The 15,153-nt window shown below is 42.2% G+C and overlaps 1 protein-coding gene across 1 annotated transcript in view; it reads right to left on the reverse strand.

The window, feature by feature from the left end:
* Positions 1-2,851: 2,851 nt before the first annotated feature.
* Positions 2,852-15,153, reverse strand: part of LOC128440812 (calsyntenin-2) — a 238,423-nt gene continuing 226,121 nt past the window's right edge. The window contains exons 13-17 of the mRNA XM_053423654.1: positions 11,152-11,322; positions 10,191-10,336; positions 8,285-8,408; positions 3,661-3,845; positions 2,852-3,427 (exon numbers count right to left, since the gene is read on the reverse strand). Coding sequence (XP_053279629.1) covers positions 3,215-3,427; positions 3,661-3,845; positions 8,285-8,408; positions 10,191-10,336; positions 11,152-11,322 — 839 coding nt within the window. The 3' untranslated portion in view covers positions 2,852-3,214. The remainder of the gene's footprint in view (positions 3,428-3,660; positions 3,846-8,284; positions 8,409-10,190; positions 10,337-11,151; positions 11,323-15,153) is intronic.

Here is a 15,153-nt window from a genome sequence, read left to right on the forward strand (position 1 = left end):
TGAACAAGCCCCAGGTCAGTATTTTAGAGATTCACAGCAAAGGAATTTCCAACTTCACTAGTGCAGACCCTAACTCTAATTTCTGCATCAGTAATATAGTAGTATAAGATTGCTATCTTTTTCACCACACTGGTTGCAAACAACGAGCCGTGAGAATTCCCACACGATCACACACATATGAGACGCACAGCTAGATTCCAAAACAAGTTTTTATTGGCCAATTTACAGAAAGTGCTGTAGTGACCATTCCAAAGTAAAAACAGACCAAAGAGTCCAGAGGAAAAGAAAAAAACAGGAGAGAAAACTAATAACATTAAATAAAAATCACATCATACAAGGTTTCCATGTTAATGTCACCTACCTCCTCTGCTAAAACAAACATCAGGACAACATTAGGGCCGCTGCAAAATCCACCTAAACGGGTGTGTGTGTGTGTGGGGGGGGGGGGGGGGGGGGGGGGGGTTGCAAGTGAGGAGGTGACGTCACAAGACCAGGTGTCACAGAAGATGAGGGAAACTCCTAAACAACGTTATGAGATCTTTACATGAACACAGAGCTACAGCGAACACATACAGTAAGTTCTCCCAGCGACACCTGCAGGAGCCGGTCGAACGCTCGGAGGAGGAAACGTTCCAGTGTTTGTGACTTTAACCAAAGTTTGGCTGATCGGCGGCGGTCGCACCGTCAACACCTTCACACTGTTGTTTTCTTGTAAGCAAATTTTTCCGCCAGTTGTGGACTTTTCTCTGTCAAACGACACAGACAGGCCGGGATGAGGACGGCCACAGCCACAGATTTATGCCTGTTCACTTCAAGGTGAAAAAGGAAAAAAAACGCCCTTGACTCGGTTTTCAATTATGTCAAATGTGACACTGCCAAATGTTTTCCTCTCTCTCTCTCTCTCTCTCTCTCTCTCTCTCTCTCTCTCTCTCTCTCTCTCTCTCTCTCTCTCGCTCCTTTTAATCCAAAAGTTGCACCAGTCAACTTCACAACCCAGTGGCCCCAAGTGCTTCTAATGAAGTGGGATTTATGTAATGTGACTTCATTCCCCAGGACCCAAATTTCTTTGTTTAATGCTGCACTTCACTCAGAGTTAGAAGTTTGGGAAAGTTGTCGGCCTCCTGCAGGTGAGATGTAAACGCACTCTTTGCGCATTCTGGTGATTCAACTTGGAAAACTCAGGAGAACAACGTTTTCTGGAACTTTTTTCTCCACACACGAGACAGCACATCTTGAGTCAGTTAAGTCTGGCTACAGAATACATCATTAATGTTGGATTATGGGCAAAAAACTCATGCTGCAGTCGGGCTTTCAGCTAAGCCTTGTATAGATCAGAACCAGTTGGGAGCAGCCTGACAATATGAGCACAGCATCAGCAACAATGTCCATAAACACCCAATATGGTGAATTTATCAGCAAACAGCTGTTTATTTGCACATCATCCAGAGTCCTGTGTGTCCACCTGATGAAGGTCAGACTTGTATTCTGTCTCTTGTTGGTTTCCAGTCTCCACCAACATCTCTTTAGCTGCTAAATGCTCCACTATGTTCACGAGCTAGTAGCTGCTTTGTGCTGAACGTGTCGTGGGAACCAAAACAATAACTTTACAAGCTAAACTATTTTGTAGTGTTGACAGGAACTGGGTAAGGTTCCCCACGGGTTTACATTACATTAAGTCATATCTAATGTTAATATAAAACATATTTATTAATGTAGCTTTAGTGCACCAGGCTGTTTCTCATACACTCTTACTTCACAAAATGTTCATAGTTCTATTCAATAAATAAAACTTTTAATTAAATATTTGATATTCAATATTTACTCTGTAGTTGCTTTCCAGTAAATTAACATGTACTCGTGTAACTGTTGTTAGATGAGCTGCTTGTTGTTTGTTCACAATTTCTTATCAACCAAATTTAAAAGACCCTTAAATGAACAGATCAAATGAAAAAAGAAACATTATCTTGAATGTACTTTTTTTTTATCTTTAAACATTACATATCAGTATTGTTGCAGTAGACTTCCAACACTATCAGATGGGTGTACGTTCCACCATCTTTGCAATGCAGCATTAATGACGACCAAGGGGGAGATTGTGGAATTAATTGAAACAGGACAGGTTTCCCTCACTGAGTGCTGAGACACACCTGAGAGTGACATTTCATTTGAGCTAATCTTATTCTCTGCTAACACATAGTGAGAGGACTCCGTCCCCCTGTTGCATGTAGCCTACATGCAGAGGTGGTGACACGTCCTTCCTAACAAACTCAAGTCCCGTCAGCTGGAATGATTTGAACGCTGAGCTCACACACACACAGAGGACTGAGGGGTCGTGTCCGAGACTCCTGCAGACTAAGGGGATGGGGGGGGGGGGGGGGGGAGTACATATACATATGAAGATGGTGGCATGTGTGTTGTGTACAGCTGGAGCAGGGTCTCCGGGTGGAGAACGTGGGGTGGAGGAGGGGTGGGAGGGTCACCTACTATACTCAGTATTTACAGGAAAGGAGCGTATAAAAATGTACAAGGAGACTCCTCTGTCTCTCCCAGGAACCCAGAACTCAGACCCCTCAGCTAGTTCAACATGACGTCTGCGACAGGACTACAGATTCTCTTTTATTCTCTTTTGTTATGTTTTTGAGTACCATTGAAAATATGCTATATCTGTAAAATCACCTGGCTTTGCCACGTAGGCTGGAATAAAGACTGGTAAATAAAATGAAGAATACAAACCAAAAAAATAGTTTTCCTAAATAAAGACTGTTTTGTATTTTTTTGCGGGACATCAGGAATCTCACGGAGTCGGACGCGTCAAACTGAATGTGCGGTGCAGGGGCTTTGATCGACAGAATAGGAATCAGACAACTTTATTTCACTTAACACTGTAGTTGTGGTGGAGACGATAATGAGAGAGGAAAGATGTGACCTAAATTTTACGAATTGTCCCTTTAAGAAGAAGGTACGTAAGTTTTAGTGTCATATCATTTCTTATCAGCTGTAGACAATGGGAGTTTTCTGACAAGGAAAAATCATAGCACTGTGTGTGTGTATGTGTGAGTTTGTGTGTTTCAGTGTAGTGTCTTGCAGTAGTAGCACATATTACCTCATTTTAGATCATCAACATCACATAAAGTCTTTTTGTCTCAACCTTCAGATTTGAGATTTGTGTATGGCTGTGTTGCAGGATGTGTGTGTGAGGGACTGTGAGTGTGTTTTAATAAGATATTGTTGTATTGTCCCAGTTTTGGCCCTTCTTGCTCAAGCATTGCATCCTGGGTAGCTGGACGTCCGATTCCTCCTCGCTGTCGTCTGACTCTGCGCTGGTGATGTCGTCTTCGTCCTCCCCTTCCTCGCCATCTTCCTCCTCATCATCTTCCTCTTCCTCCTCACTGCCCTCCTCCTCAGCAGCCTGGGGCTGCTCGTGCTTCTGTGGGGAGAAATATTCAGTTTCAGAAACTAAATGATCAGAGCTTAGTTTTAAAAGCAAGAAATCATCATTTCTTTTTAATTCTTAACGACTAAACAAAGCATTTCTGTACCATTTAGTCCTCTGCGGATATTTCAACACCCAGTCCATCCTCTTTACCTCCTATTTGCCTCCCTATCTATATTCAGCTCCCCCCCTCAAAGCATCTCTCCACATTCCTTTAGACCACCTACCTCCATTGGGTTGATGGTGATCGTCAGAGCTGAGTCGTTCCAGGTCATATCCGCCTCTCTGGCCGTGTCCTCCAGCCTGACCTCCTGCTGGTGGTTCAGGTGAATGCGATAGATGCCCAGCACCACAACCACCACCAGGGCAGCGATACACATCACTATTACCACTGTGGCAGCGCTTGGTACGCCTGAAAACAAGAAGGGAGCACATGGAGAGGTGAGATAAAAAAACTGAAAAGATAAGTCTCTTGAAATAAAAGTGCATATGTGGGATCAGGGGATTTTGTGTTTGGTTCAGGAGATTTCATTCCAGCACTTGTTTTGTTACTTTCAAATGTCATTTTCTCTCTCTGCCTGCCACGGAGGATAGAAAAGATACAGGTTGCCAGGATGATGACACAAACCTGGACCTGAGCCATAAGAAGGTCTTCATCAGTTAAGAGTTCATCATTTATTATTTTAACCCCCCCGCGCAAAAACAGCAGCAAGTTAATGCAAGTGTCTATGGCAGTTTCAGACTGATGCAGTTGAAGTGTTTCCCTTCCAGCGCCCACATTTTTAAACAGCAAATACATAAACTGGCCAAACTCCACTGCATTGATGAATTCTCTCAAATCCTCAACCATAACAGCAATCTGCAGAGGTGCTAACCCACTTGTCTTCTAAAGGGAATGGAAGAGGGCACTCTGATTGGTTTATTTAAAAGTAAAATAATTTTGAAACATGAAGAAAAGTGGATTTGGACACATCTTAAATGCACATGGGCCATGTAGTTTAGACAGTTCAACAGTTAGATTGTTAGAATAGAACCCAATCATTCATCCCTCCATCCGTCTGGAGTTAGGGTTAGGGTTAGCCAGCACATCCCAGGACCAACATCATGACATAATGTCAGTCTGTCCAAAATAACATACAAACACACAGAGAACCTCATATCCTCACCTACACTCTAATTAACCCTAACCCTAGTCTGCATGGCTTTGGACTGTTGGAGTAAACCAGAATACACAAAGGAAACCCATGCAGACACAGGGAGAACATGAACGAGTGCCAGCAAAGACCCTTCTTGCTGCGAGGTGCCAGAGCCAACCGCTGCACCATTGTGCTGCCTATAGAGTCCATCGCGTTAAACACATGGTTAAACATGATTTTTCAATCCAAACGTTAAATGTATTGAAGCCTAAGGACCTTAATGAGGGGCTGCCCCTCAGTAACTCTAATTTTACAGTCAAGCTCCTTTGATTCCTGTAATTGCTAATTAGATATTTCCATACTTCATGTAATTACGATGTTTTGTGATCATTTTGGAAAGAAAAAAAGATCATACTGAAAATAGTGATTTCACTTGCTTATGTCTGGACATTTTCCAGACACATTGCGATACCATCAAGAGCTAAATGGACCTAGAGGTGATGGTATCTTGTCACCATATGGTTTCAGCCGTGCCAGCAGCATATTGCTCTAGTGATGGCAGTGTCCACGAGTCCAACACTTTGGTCCAGAGTGAAAACCAGTTTCTACATTGTGTCGGCAATACTAGTGTTTTTCTTGTGTTGTTGGGGCTGACGATTCTTTGGCTGTTATCATGGTTTTCCGGTCTTTTCGACAGTGATTGCCTTTTGTAATAGCCTATTGATTTTTAAATGTTTTCTCATGTTATTGTTGGAGAGGCCTCTTCGACCATTATATGAGATGGGTCCTCTGTTGATGATTGTGATCTTTCATCACTGCCAGGTAATCTTGTACAGAGGTTCATGGTGCTCGGCACATGAAGCCTCCTGAGTGTGGTAGCACCGTGATGAGGTTCTCATTTGTTGTTTTGAATATGTCTAAGGAGCTTTTGGACAACTGGACTGCCATTCAAATTGATGTTTATGACTTTGATGATTCTTTGATCATCTCATAACATCAAAGTTTTAATTTTTTACAATACTTTTGTGTTTAGTGCTCATCCTGTAAAAACAGCCCTCAGTTCAACTCTGCAGCTGCTTATTATGACACAAATCATAGACTTTATACAAAGCTGTGTGACATGTTTTCACTTTCTTTTGAGTCAATCATGATCTCACCTAATTTTAATAGCATCTAATAACTACGATAAAACTGGTCTTCAAACGCGGCCTGAAGGACACAGTGTCTGAGTTGACACTGTGGATGAAGATGAAGGAAAGGACATTCCACTGTAGGAGGAGAGTTTGTAGTGAACCTTTGTTGCTCGACAAAAAACAGGACTGTTTGTTTCATGTGTGAATCCAATAGACTGTGTTGTTTCTTTCATTCATCACTGCCCCACAACCTTGCCCCACAATGTTATTGTTATGCTAACCATGTTTGCATTGTATGAATCCAAATAAGGTTCTTTTAAAACAGTACATTGTGTCTGAAGTTTTCCGTTCTCAAAGAATTTAAGAAAAAAACTGGCAGCTGAGGCTACTGATGATGTCTGCCTCTATGTATTTGAACTTATCTAAAAAAAAGAAGAATCTTATATTTCTTTGTAAAGTTGGCTCGGCTGCTAGCGCTCTCAAGACAGCACAGTAACTTTATAGTGGAGTTTGTGTCCAAGATTAAGGGTCTCAACTAAGTGATAGCTGCATTTACAGATTTTTTCAAATACATATCTTAAAAGCTTGGCTTTAAATGTGGTCTCTGTGCAGAACATGGCTGCAAATCGTAAACCTATTTAGTAGCATAACCACAACATACTCTGAGGGATTTGTCTTGATCTAAAATGTCTATTTCTTCTACTCTGATCTCCAGTCTACTGAAATGAAACGACTTCAGTTTGCGTGACCTCTCTTCAGTCTCCGCTGTGTGTGTGTGTGTGTGTGTGTGTGTGTGTGTGTGTGTGTGTTTAATGAGGGTGTGACTCACAGGGGACGGCTCACATCATCATTTGATTCAGTCTAGCTCTTCAGACTTTCACACTAAATCCTAAGCTTTTCATCTATCTCAGAGTGAAGTTTCGCACAACCCTGTGGAGTAACTTGGTAGAGTGTTTGCATGTGTGCTGCGTACACACACACACACACACACACACACAAACACACACTACTGCTACTGCACTACTACTCTACATATGTTGTGTAATCACCTAAAAACATTCACATGTGCCACAAACTTGTCATGACTGAACCCACAACTGGGAATTTCAGTCTCTGATTTCCAGCCATCCATTACCCTCTCTGCTCCCCTGACCTCCTTTTCACACGCACCGGCACTCGCACACGGCCCATCTCTCTGGGCTGTTAGCAGCACTAGCCACTGAACTCTCCAGGACTGTAAGTAGAATCCATTAGAGCCTGATGAATAATTAAATCTCGTGTGGTAGATTAAGAGACCAATATCTCTCCTCTTCACCATGTTCTCTTTTCTTCAGATCACTCATGCACACTGGGGGGGGGTCAAGCCTGCAGCATCATGTGACAGGGCAGGTTTACACTCTTCTCTATCACTGAGGTCCAGTGTGTGGGGGACGCAAAATATGAGATTCGAACTAGAAACTAGAAAGCGAACATTCACTTGAGTTTAGCCACGTTTACCCCTGGAACCATGCTCATCCATGTTGACAGTAAGATAAAAAGCTGCTGGCGTAACAAACTCTTGACGGACCTCTTTTTTTTGTGTGTGTGTGTTTTGATAAGCTTTGATATTGTGATGGTTTCCACAAACAAATCTATGGAATTGACACTGAGAAGAGGAAATAAATACACTTGATTCACTGTGAAACTGTAGCGGATCAGAGACGTCACCTGAGTAGATGGTGCTTCATACGTGGCCCAGAATGCATTTGTAAAAACAATGTGGCCACGTGCATCACAGACCCCCTACGAACGTGGTTAGAGGGATCGGATCTGAGGTTTCGTTTGTGTGTGTTCAAGATCTGTACTAAGCTCTGATCACATGGGATCGGATCCCTCAGGACAGACGTTAATACCAGGTCTGATCTGGTCGCTGTGTACTACTCATCTTGCCTTGTCTATAGTACTTCTACTTTGGTTAGACAGTTCCCAGAATTAGAATTAGTAGAGACAGATCAGTAGTGATGTTTTTATATGCATAACGAAACATGAATCCTAAACCTTATTACTGTTTGTTAGGGCTGTGGTTTGTGATTGATTATCCTAAATGAATTGCATATGGCACAAATTATCCTGGGAAGCAAGTTCAAATTTGCAACAAATTTTACCAAATGTAAACATGAGGTATGTGGTGCTGCAGTTCCATCTGTGCCTGTGTACTGTTATCTTCATACTGGTTATGTGCTTTACGAGCATTTTCCCCAACAAATGTTGGGCCGCACCAAGAGCACCACACACAACACAAAGTTTGTCTTTTCAGGAGATCCCCTGATTTCCCATCGGCATTGTCCTCATCACAACCTTGTGACTGTAGTGGCACAGGCTGAATGATGCAGGCACAGGTGTAAAGCATTCGATGCATAATTATCCATTTCCAGAATGATGTCAAGGGGCATGTAAGAGTGTGATTAATCTGCATACACTTTCTTTTACTTCTTAAAGTTTTTTAAATCAAAATTAGATTATGAAGGTTGTCTCTGTACTCTGTACTCTGAAAAACGTTTATAAACAAAGGAATTAGAGACAATACATGTGTATTTTCTTACCTGAGTTGTGGCTGGGGTACAGGCTGTGAATCATGGACGGATGATGGACCAACTGCATGTACTGAGGCGGGGCTACCATGTGATTGACATGCTCCCCGGCCTCTGAGCTGTGCAGTACGCTCACCTGGGATGGGAACAGATGAAGGAGAAGTGATGAGTTTTGGAGGATGATGTGATCAAAGTTAACATTTCACAGTCTTATCTGTTCAGCCACCCCCGCCTGTGTGCCTGAACCTGCTCCTAACCCCCTAACCCCAGAAATATTCTGGCCACAGTAACAATTAAGACTCAAGGTCCAAATTTGAAAATGATTCTGTGAGAAATACGAAAGGGAATGTGCTTGTGCCTTATTGGGGACAGGGCCAGCTCAATACAGCTTCCTGTATGTAAGCCACTCCTCAGCCCTCAAACTCTGTCTAGTGAAACATTTATTCACGCAGAGTAAACACCAGAGAATGTATAAATAGGTCAGGAGAGGTGAGCTGGCACATTGAGCAGATTCTTATCGTTAGGTAAGAGCAGGTGGAGTGTGTGCGAATGAGGGTGTCTGGATGAACAGTTCAGGGACATGCAAGGAATATGAAATGTTTAGTGTTCTTTCTGCTGATATGATGAACCAGAACTTTGTGTGACAAGCTCCCGCTGGGGAAGGTTCACATGTGCATGGCGGCTGTTTTTAAGTGTTGCAGCATTTCAAGTGCACATCTTTATCTGAAGGATTCACTTGTGCCGGGTTGTTCATCAAATATTCATTACTTAAAGTTCCCGTTCTATTGCTATGTAATTCTATTTTGTGTTAAAAGCGATTTTTTTCATTTTCAATACATTTTTTTGTTTTTTTGTTTTCACAGAAATTAAAAAAATATTTTTAAAACAAAGATGTTCTGCTACTAGGTGTTTCAGCCTGATGACTCACTGAGTTTCATTTTTAAATCTGCTCTGAATGCTAAATATATATATATATGCAGGGGACCTGAGCTGCATGGACTCGGTCGCATTTAATTTTCAAGCACTTTGGCTTACATCGTAGTTATAAGCAGCATGGCCAAGCTTGGTACTTGGTTCTTCAGGTTTGCTTCAGGCCTGTGAAACCTCACAGTAAGGGTGGGCCATTAACCAAAAATGTATAGAGACTGACATTTATAACCTCTAACCGGCACAAAATGATCTTTATATGACTATAATCAAAGTCAAAGTTTGAAATAATCCCGATCCGGTGGAAGGGGGCATCAAATAATTGTTCATTAATCGTAGACAAAGTAATAGTTTGAAATAATTGTAACCTTGATTTCGCCCTTGAAAAAAAAAAAAGTGATAAATTCTCACATCTGGGCAGCTGGAACCAGTGTTTGTATGCAAATATAAAAAATGATTAACTTTCTATCAATCAGTTAAGAGATTAGTTGTCTAGTTGTTTAAGAGAGAGTTTGAGAGGATGGCAGCATCCCCGAAGGATTATCATTAGGAACAAATATGGCTATTTGTGATGTGGAGACATCTGTTGGATCTGCTATGAAGACAGGATGAAACAAACAGGACATTTTCTCTAAAAGAAGGACAAACAACTGCTGTATGCTGTAGTTTGTTGTAGTCTGTTTTTTTTTCTCTCTCTTGGTGCTACGACACATCTTCTGTTGCTCTGATTCATTGTAGATCTGCTCTGTGACCATTGATGGAGCCCTCTGGAAATAAAAAACTGAACTGAGTAGTTCCCATTCCCTTATGCAGGTTAGTCTGGTGATGCCATGTCTCTGTTTACACATTTCTTCTTAAACTAATCCATGCTAGAATGGTGGCTAACAGACAAAGATACTATTCTGACAGCTTGACCAAACACTCACTTTACCACCGCTTCTACATCCACTTTAAAAAAAAACACATCCGTCAAGCTGTGGTTCCCACTGACCTCCAGGTTGAACTCATTGCTGGTGTAGCGTCCGTTGAGCTCCGAGCAGGTGAGGCGAAATCTTCTTTCTGTTAGTGATGCAGGCTGCCAGGTATAGTAACGCACCTGTCTGATCACCTGCTCATAGTTGGACATGGAGTCTACGCCTGTGGACGGGCAGAGACCAACAGAGACAGTTGAGACATGTGCACACAGTTGAGAGGTGGAACCATATGAGACCACACAGATTCAGATTCAGTTCAGCAACTTTTAGACACACAGTCTAAATGGTCCCTCTATAGAAAGTGAATATATGCATGTGTCAGAGGAAGATGGACCAGATTTACATGGTGGCCATTTTCCTCTGTCATTGCGTTCTGGGTGCAAAGCTCCAATGTTGTTATGAACAGAATTGTAATTTACAGCTGGGATCCAGGTTTATAAATCATATAAACACAGAGATTCTGTCAAACTGTTTTAACTTCACTAATTCATGATCAGCGACTGAAAAGACAATGGATCTGGTGCCATGTCTCAAGGTTAAACAACACATTCGATTGCTCATTAGCTTCCATAAGACAACAGCCAACATTAGTATTCAACCACTTTGTAGCCGAGAGGGCTGATTTTATATTGAAATATCAATGCACATGTGGGACACTCAATCATATATTTAAGATTGAAATTAAAATGTACACTGTAACGTTGACTGTTGTTGTGTCTGACCTCAGAAATATTGAAGTCAGTGACGTTGTGATCACTGGAACATGTTTTTGTGTAATGTTCAATTTACATCAACACAACAATTCTATCAAGCAATTTAGCATTGGATCCAACATTTAGATGCAATTACATTTTCCTATCATATCAAGTAACTGTAGAAAAGAGCAAGTACGTGAACAGTAATGTGTAATTACCATGGAAACAATCTGCATGAGAAAAGCCCAAATGTTGCTACGGTGTTGTTACCATGGGGACGTACCGTATATGGACATGCCAGAGGTGGAGTTTGTGGCGTCAAGGTGTTTTCCAAGCAGAGCACTTCGCTGTAGTTGTAGAGACTCCTGCTCTGGCCTCAGCTCCTCCCCCAGCACCAGGATGTCACAATAGTCCAAGTTATGAATGATCTCCTCCAGCAACCCGGGTCCATGTGCTACACACACACACACACAATCACACACAGCAGAATGTCAAGTGTGAATGTGTGAACCCTAAATTGTCATCCGACTGTCTAACTGTCGCTGCCGTGCCACAACGTTTGTGCGAGAAAACCCTGAACACTTTGAGGAACAATAATTCAAATAGTGCAAGACACAACACACCTACTCCTACTCCCAGAATCCAATTACTCGTCAACCCTCTGCACACAGACAGTACCATTAGCTGCTTTAGTAATAAGTCCCCTCAGACTCTTGCCATCACAGCAGTGCTGTGTGGCTGCTGGGCCTCTCTGACAGTGTGCTAAGCACTGTCCTCCACCTCTCGCTGTTACCCGGCCTTTCCCCCCACTGTGCACATTTAACAGCCTCCCAGAGGTGAAAGACTGAATGAGGAGAGTGTTGGAGGAGGGTCTCTAGAGGGTGGCAGACATGATGTGGGGAAAGGTTCGGTTGGAGCACAACAGGTAGAAAGAAAATTCTGTTCCAGAGGAAGGTATGTGTTTTCTTTGTAATATACTTTTTTATTCTTTTTTAAGATGAAAATCAGGCTGCAGAAAACATTTTAATGGAGCTAGCAGGTGTAACTCAGCAGCAGTGAGCTGTTGTCAGCAGAGAACTAACCGTATCAGCTCCAAACTGTGGAAAACAATGTTGTCTGGTGACCGTGGAGGAGCCTTTAGAGGAGTTAATGATGAGCTAAAATGTTGTGACCATAAGATGGAGGACCTGACAGCTGCTCAAAAGTGAAGCCAAAGTGTCCTGATCACTCCCTGGTGGCTGACTGCAGTATAGATCATAAACCCTGCCTCCTCTATGTCCGTGGATGGGACATGGACCAAACTACAAAGTCATAGTAGTCCAGTCTGAGGTTTGGCTGCTTTCCTTAACTTATTTCTGCTACCACTAGCCTGTGGTAGTTTGGTATTGTAGGCAATTAACTTCAGAAACATTTCTGTCTGCAAATTTGACATTGCAAAATCACGAAAAATCTGTGAAACAGAACAAACTAGAACAGTTCTGGGAGAGCTCACTCTTCTGCCAAGGCTGAACCCTGAATAAATAACCCTGAACCAATAACCCTGAATAAATCTCGAGAAAAAATGATGGTTGAAATGGAACATGTGGTGTGTTTTTGTAGAGAAACAATCCCAATCACTTTATTGACTGTTTGCATTGATCCGACTGGTTGTAGTTAGAGCTGTGGTTTGCTACTTGATCAACCTGGCTTGTGCATTGCCCTGCTTGGTGTTGAAAGCTGCTTTAACATACACAAAAAGTGAGAAAGTGCCCAAAGAGCTGGTATACACTAATATTAAAGCCTGAAAAAAGGACTGTCCTAGAAACAGTTTGTGTGATTGTGTAGCGGACATTGATCATAGAGCCACAGTGTGGGTGGCATGAAAAAAAGTTGCTGGGCTTCCTAAAAAGAAATTACGAGGAAGAGAAAGGAGATGGAGTGAGAAAGCCACTGTGTGCAGAAAGAAGAGAAGTAGTGAACTGAAAAGCTAAAGAGAAAGCTTAAAGTGAAAGAGGGTAGCGAGAACAGAAGATGACCCTGAAATCAAATGGGGGGAAAACGTTGAGCACTAAAGATGATGAGTTAAAGAACAAAGTGATGACCTTGGTTTAGACTGAAGGCATCAGAATAAGCCTTGAATAGATACTGTAGTGTAAGAGCGAGGGGAATGAGGCAGTGCTGAGCGGGCTCAATGAAGACAAATGAATGACTGAGAGAGACAAAGCAAGGGAGAGGGCGAGGGGGCGATTAGCACGGTCCAAAAGAAACTTATTGCACGCCCTGCTAAAAGAAATATGTGATTTATCTTGAATCCTCTAAGCCTCGGGAGAACCCCAAATCTGCTCATTATGGAACTTCATCGTGCCTCCCTCTCCCAAACACTTACTCCCCATCTCTTCTCCTCTTTCTTTTCCATTTCTATGTCTTTCTATGGCTTTCAGCTAATCTCTTCCCCCCAGCCGAAGTCTCTATTTCACCGGCAGAAAGAGTTTCACCGACTCCTGAAAGCAATGCCACTTTGTGCTCTTCTCCGTTCGCAGCATTATGCTCAATGGAAGGCTAAAACCTCCCTCTCCGTCTGCTTATCTGCTCCTAATTGGCTGCTGGCGGCGGGGGCCCGGGGATGAGCTGGGCTGAGTTGGCCTCTTCCTGCCTCGGTGGTCTGATCGCTGGACAAGACGAGAGCCGCCAGCCTTTCTGTGTCATTCTCATTTACTGCCGGTCAAGGTGGTGAGACCTGGAGAATCAGCGGCCTGGTCAATGCAGGTCTTACTCAGCAGGAGGGGGTGTACGGTTGCATGGGGGGAGGATAGGTGGAGGGTATAGGAACAGTAGAGGCGATAATACCTACAGACCTGTGCGGAGGATAGACTCTAGATTCAGGAAACTGACTCAACATATCGCAGAGGCAGGAGGAGCTGCACGGAACAAAGGGCTCCAGCTTACACTGCAGATTACTACCAGTGGGAAGGGGCACTTGTCCTCAACTGTGGAACATTTCCTCAAGTACTTTATTCAAGTTCAATTTGAAAGTACTTATACTCACACTTATAAAACCTGGTCTGCATAACAAGTTTTTCCGCCAACATTTTAATACATCAGTTATTATAATGCTTCTCTATAATGTACAATAATATCACTCTGAAAGAGTAATATTAGTGTACATTATAGTAAAGCATTGAAAGAGATATATTATTGTCAAGTATTGCTCCTTTCAAAACTTTAATGACTTTTCTGAAAGAGATACCGACCTGTAAGTACTTTAAATAAAGACACAATTGAATAAAGTGTTAATTCAGTGTCCCTGTGTGTCCTGATTTTTATTATATGGTCTATAGGACAAATAATTCATTTTAGTTACAGAACCACAACGTGCCACTTGGCAGTATGGAACTTTCTTTGTGTCCGTCGTAGTCAAACATCAAAAATCCTTCACTTACGATAAAATGTTAAACATTATCAATAACCACACTGTCTTTTTTATTGTGATGCTTTCTATGATTTTTGTCTTACTATGGCTTTGTGTTCAGGTTCAGTGTGTGCAGGCCTACCAAGCAGATGAAAGAAACGATCCCTGCTGCTGATCTGAATCCTCATGAGGCCTCACCAAATGTTCAGCTGTCTCTGAAGCCTTATTTTGACAGTGAGACAGGTGGCACTGCATGGGATATACAACTCCATGAATGAGTGAACACATTATCAACATTAATGTTTTTTAAAATAAATAATTTAATTGCAGCAGATTTGGAGAGGTACGTGACACCCGCTTTGTTGCTCTACCTGCTTCTTTTCTTTGTTGTGTAAATATAAATATGGTCGGTGGCCTACTGATGCTCTCGTATCCTCTCCAATCTTTGTTGAGTCTCACAATCTGGTTTCCTACCTGTTCAGGCAGCTCATTACCATGTGGAGCCATGTTGCATTAGACACAAACAACAAACAACACTGCAGAGGCTGTGGTGTTCACAGATTGTTTTATAGCCTTGTAGTTAGAAATTAGATGTTTACTCACTTTTGTTGAATTAAAGTTGAATTTTGGGACCTGTATTTTCGATGTAGACTATAAAACCTGTTCACTTCTAACTATATGCATATTTACTGCAAAGGAATGTGAACAGCTCTGTTGTTTATGGTATAAGCTTGTAACTAAGAAAGTACTGATAAAAGCAGGTATCTTTATTTTCTTTACATTTTACCGATTTTACAGTTACCCCTACGATGAAGTACGATGTCAAATGGAAGGTGATAGTAAGTGTCCACTGCAAAGAGCAGCAAATCCCTCACTGGCTTCCCAACTACTGCCATT

The sequence above is a fragment of the Pleuronectes platessa genome, chromosome 5 (assembly GCF_947347685.1).
Source record: "Pleuronectes platessa chromosome 5, fPlePla1.1, whole genome shotgun sequence".
NCBI classification, from domain to species: Eukaryota; Metazoa; Chordata; class Actinopteri; order Pleuronectiformes; family Pleuronectidae; genus Pleuronectes; species Pleuronectes platessa.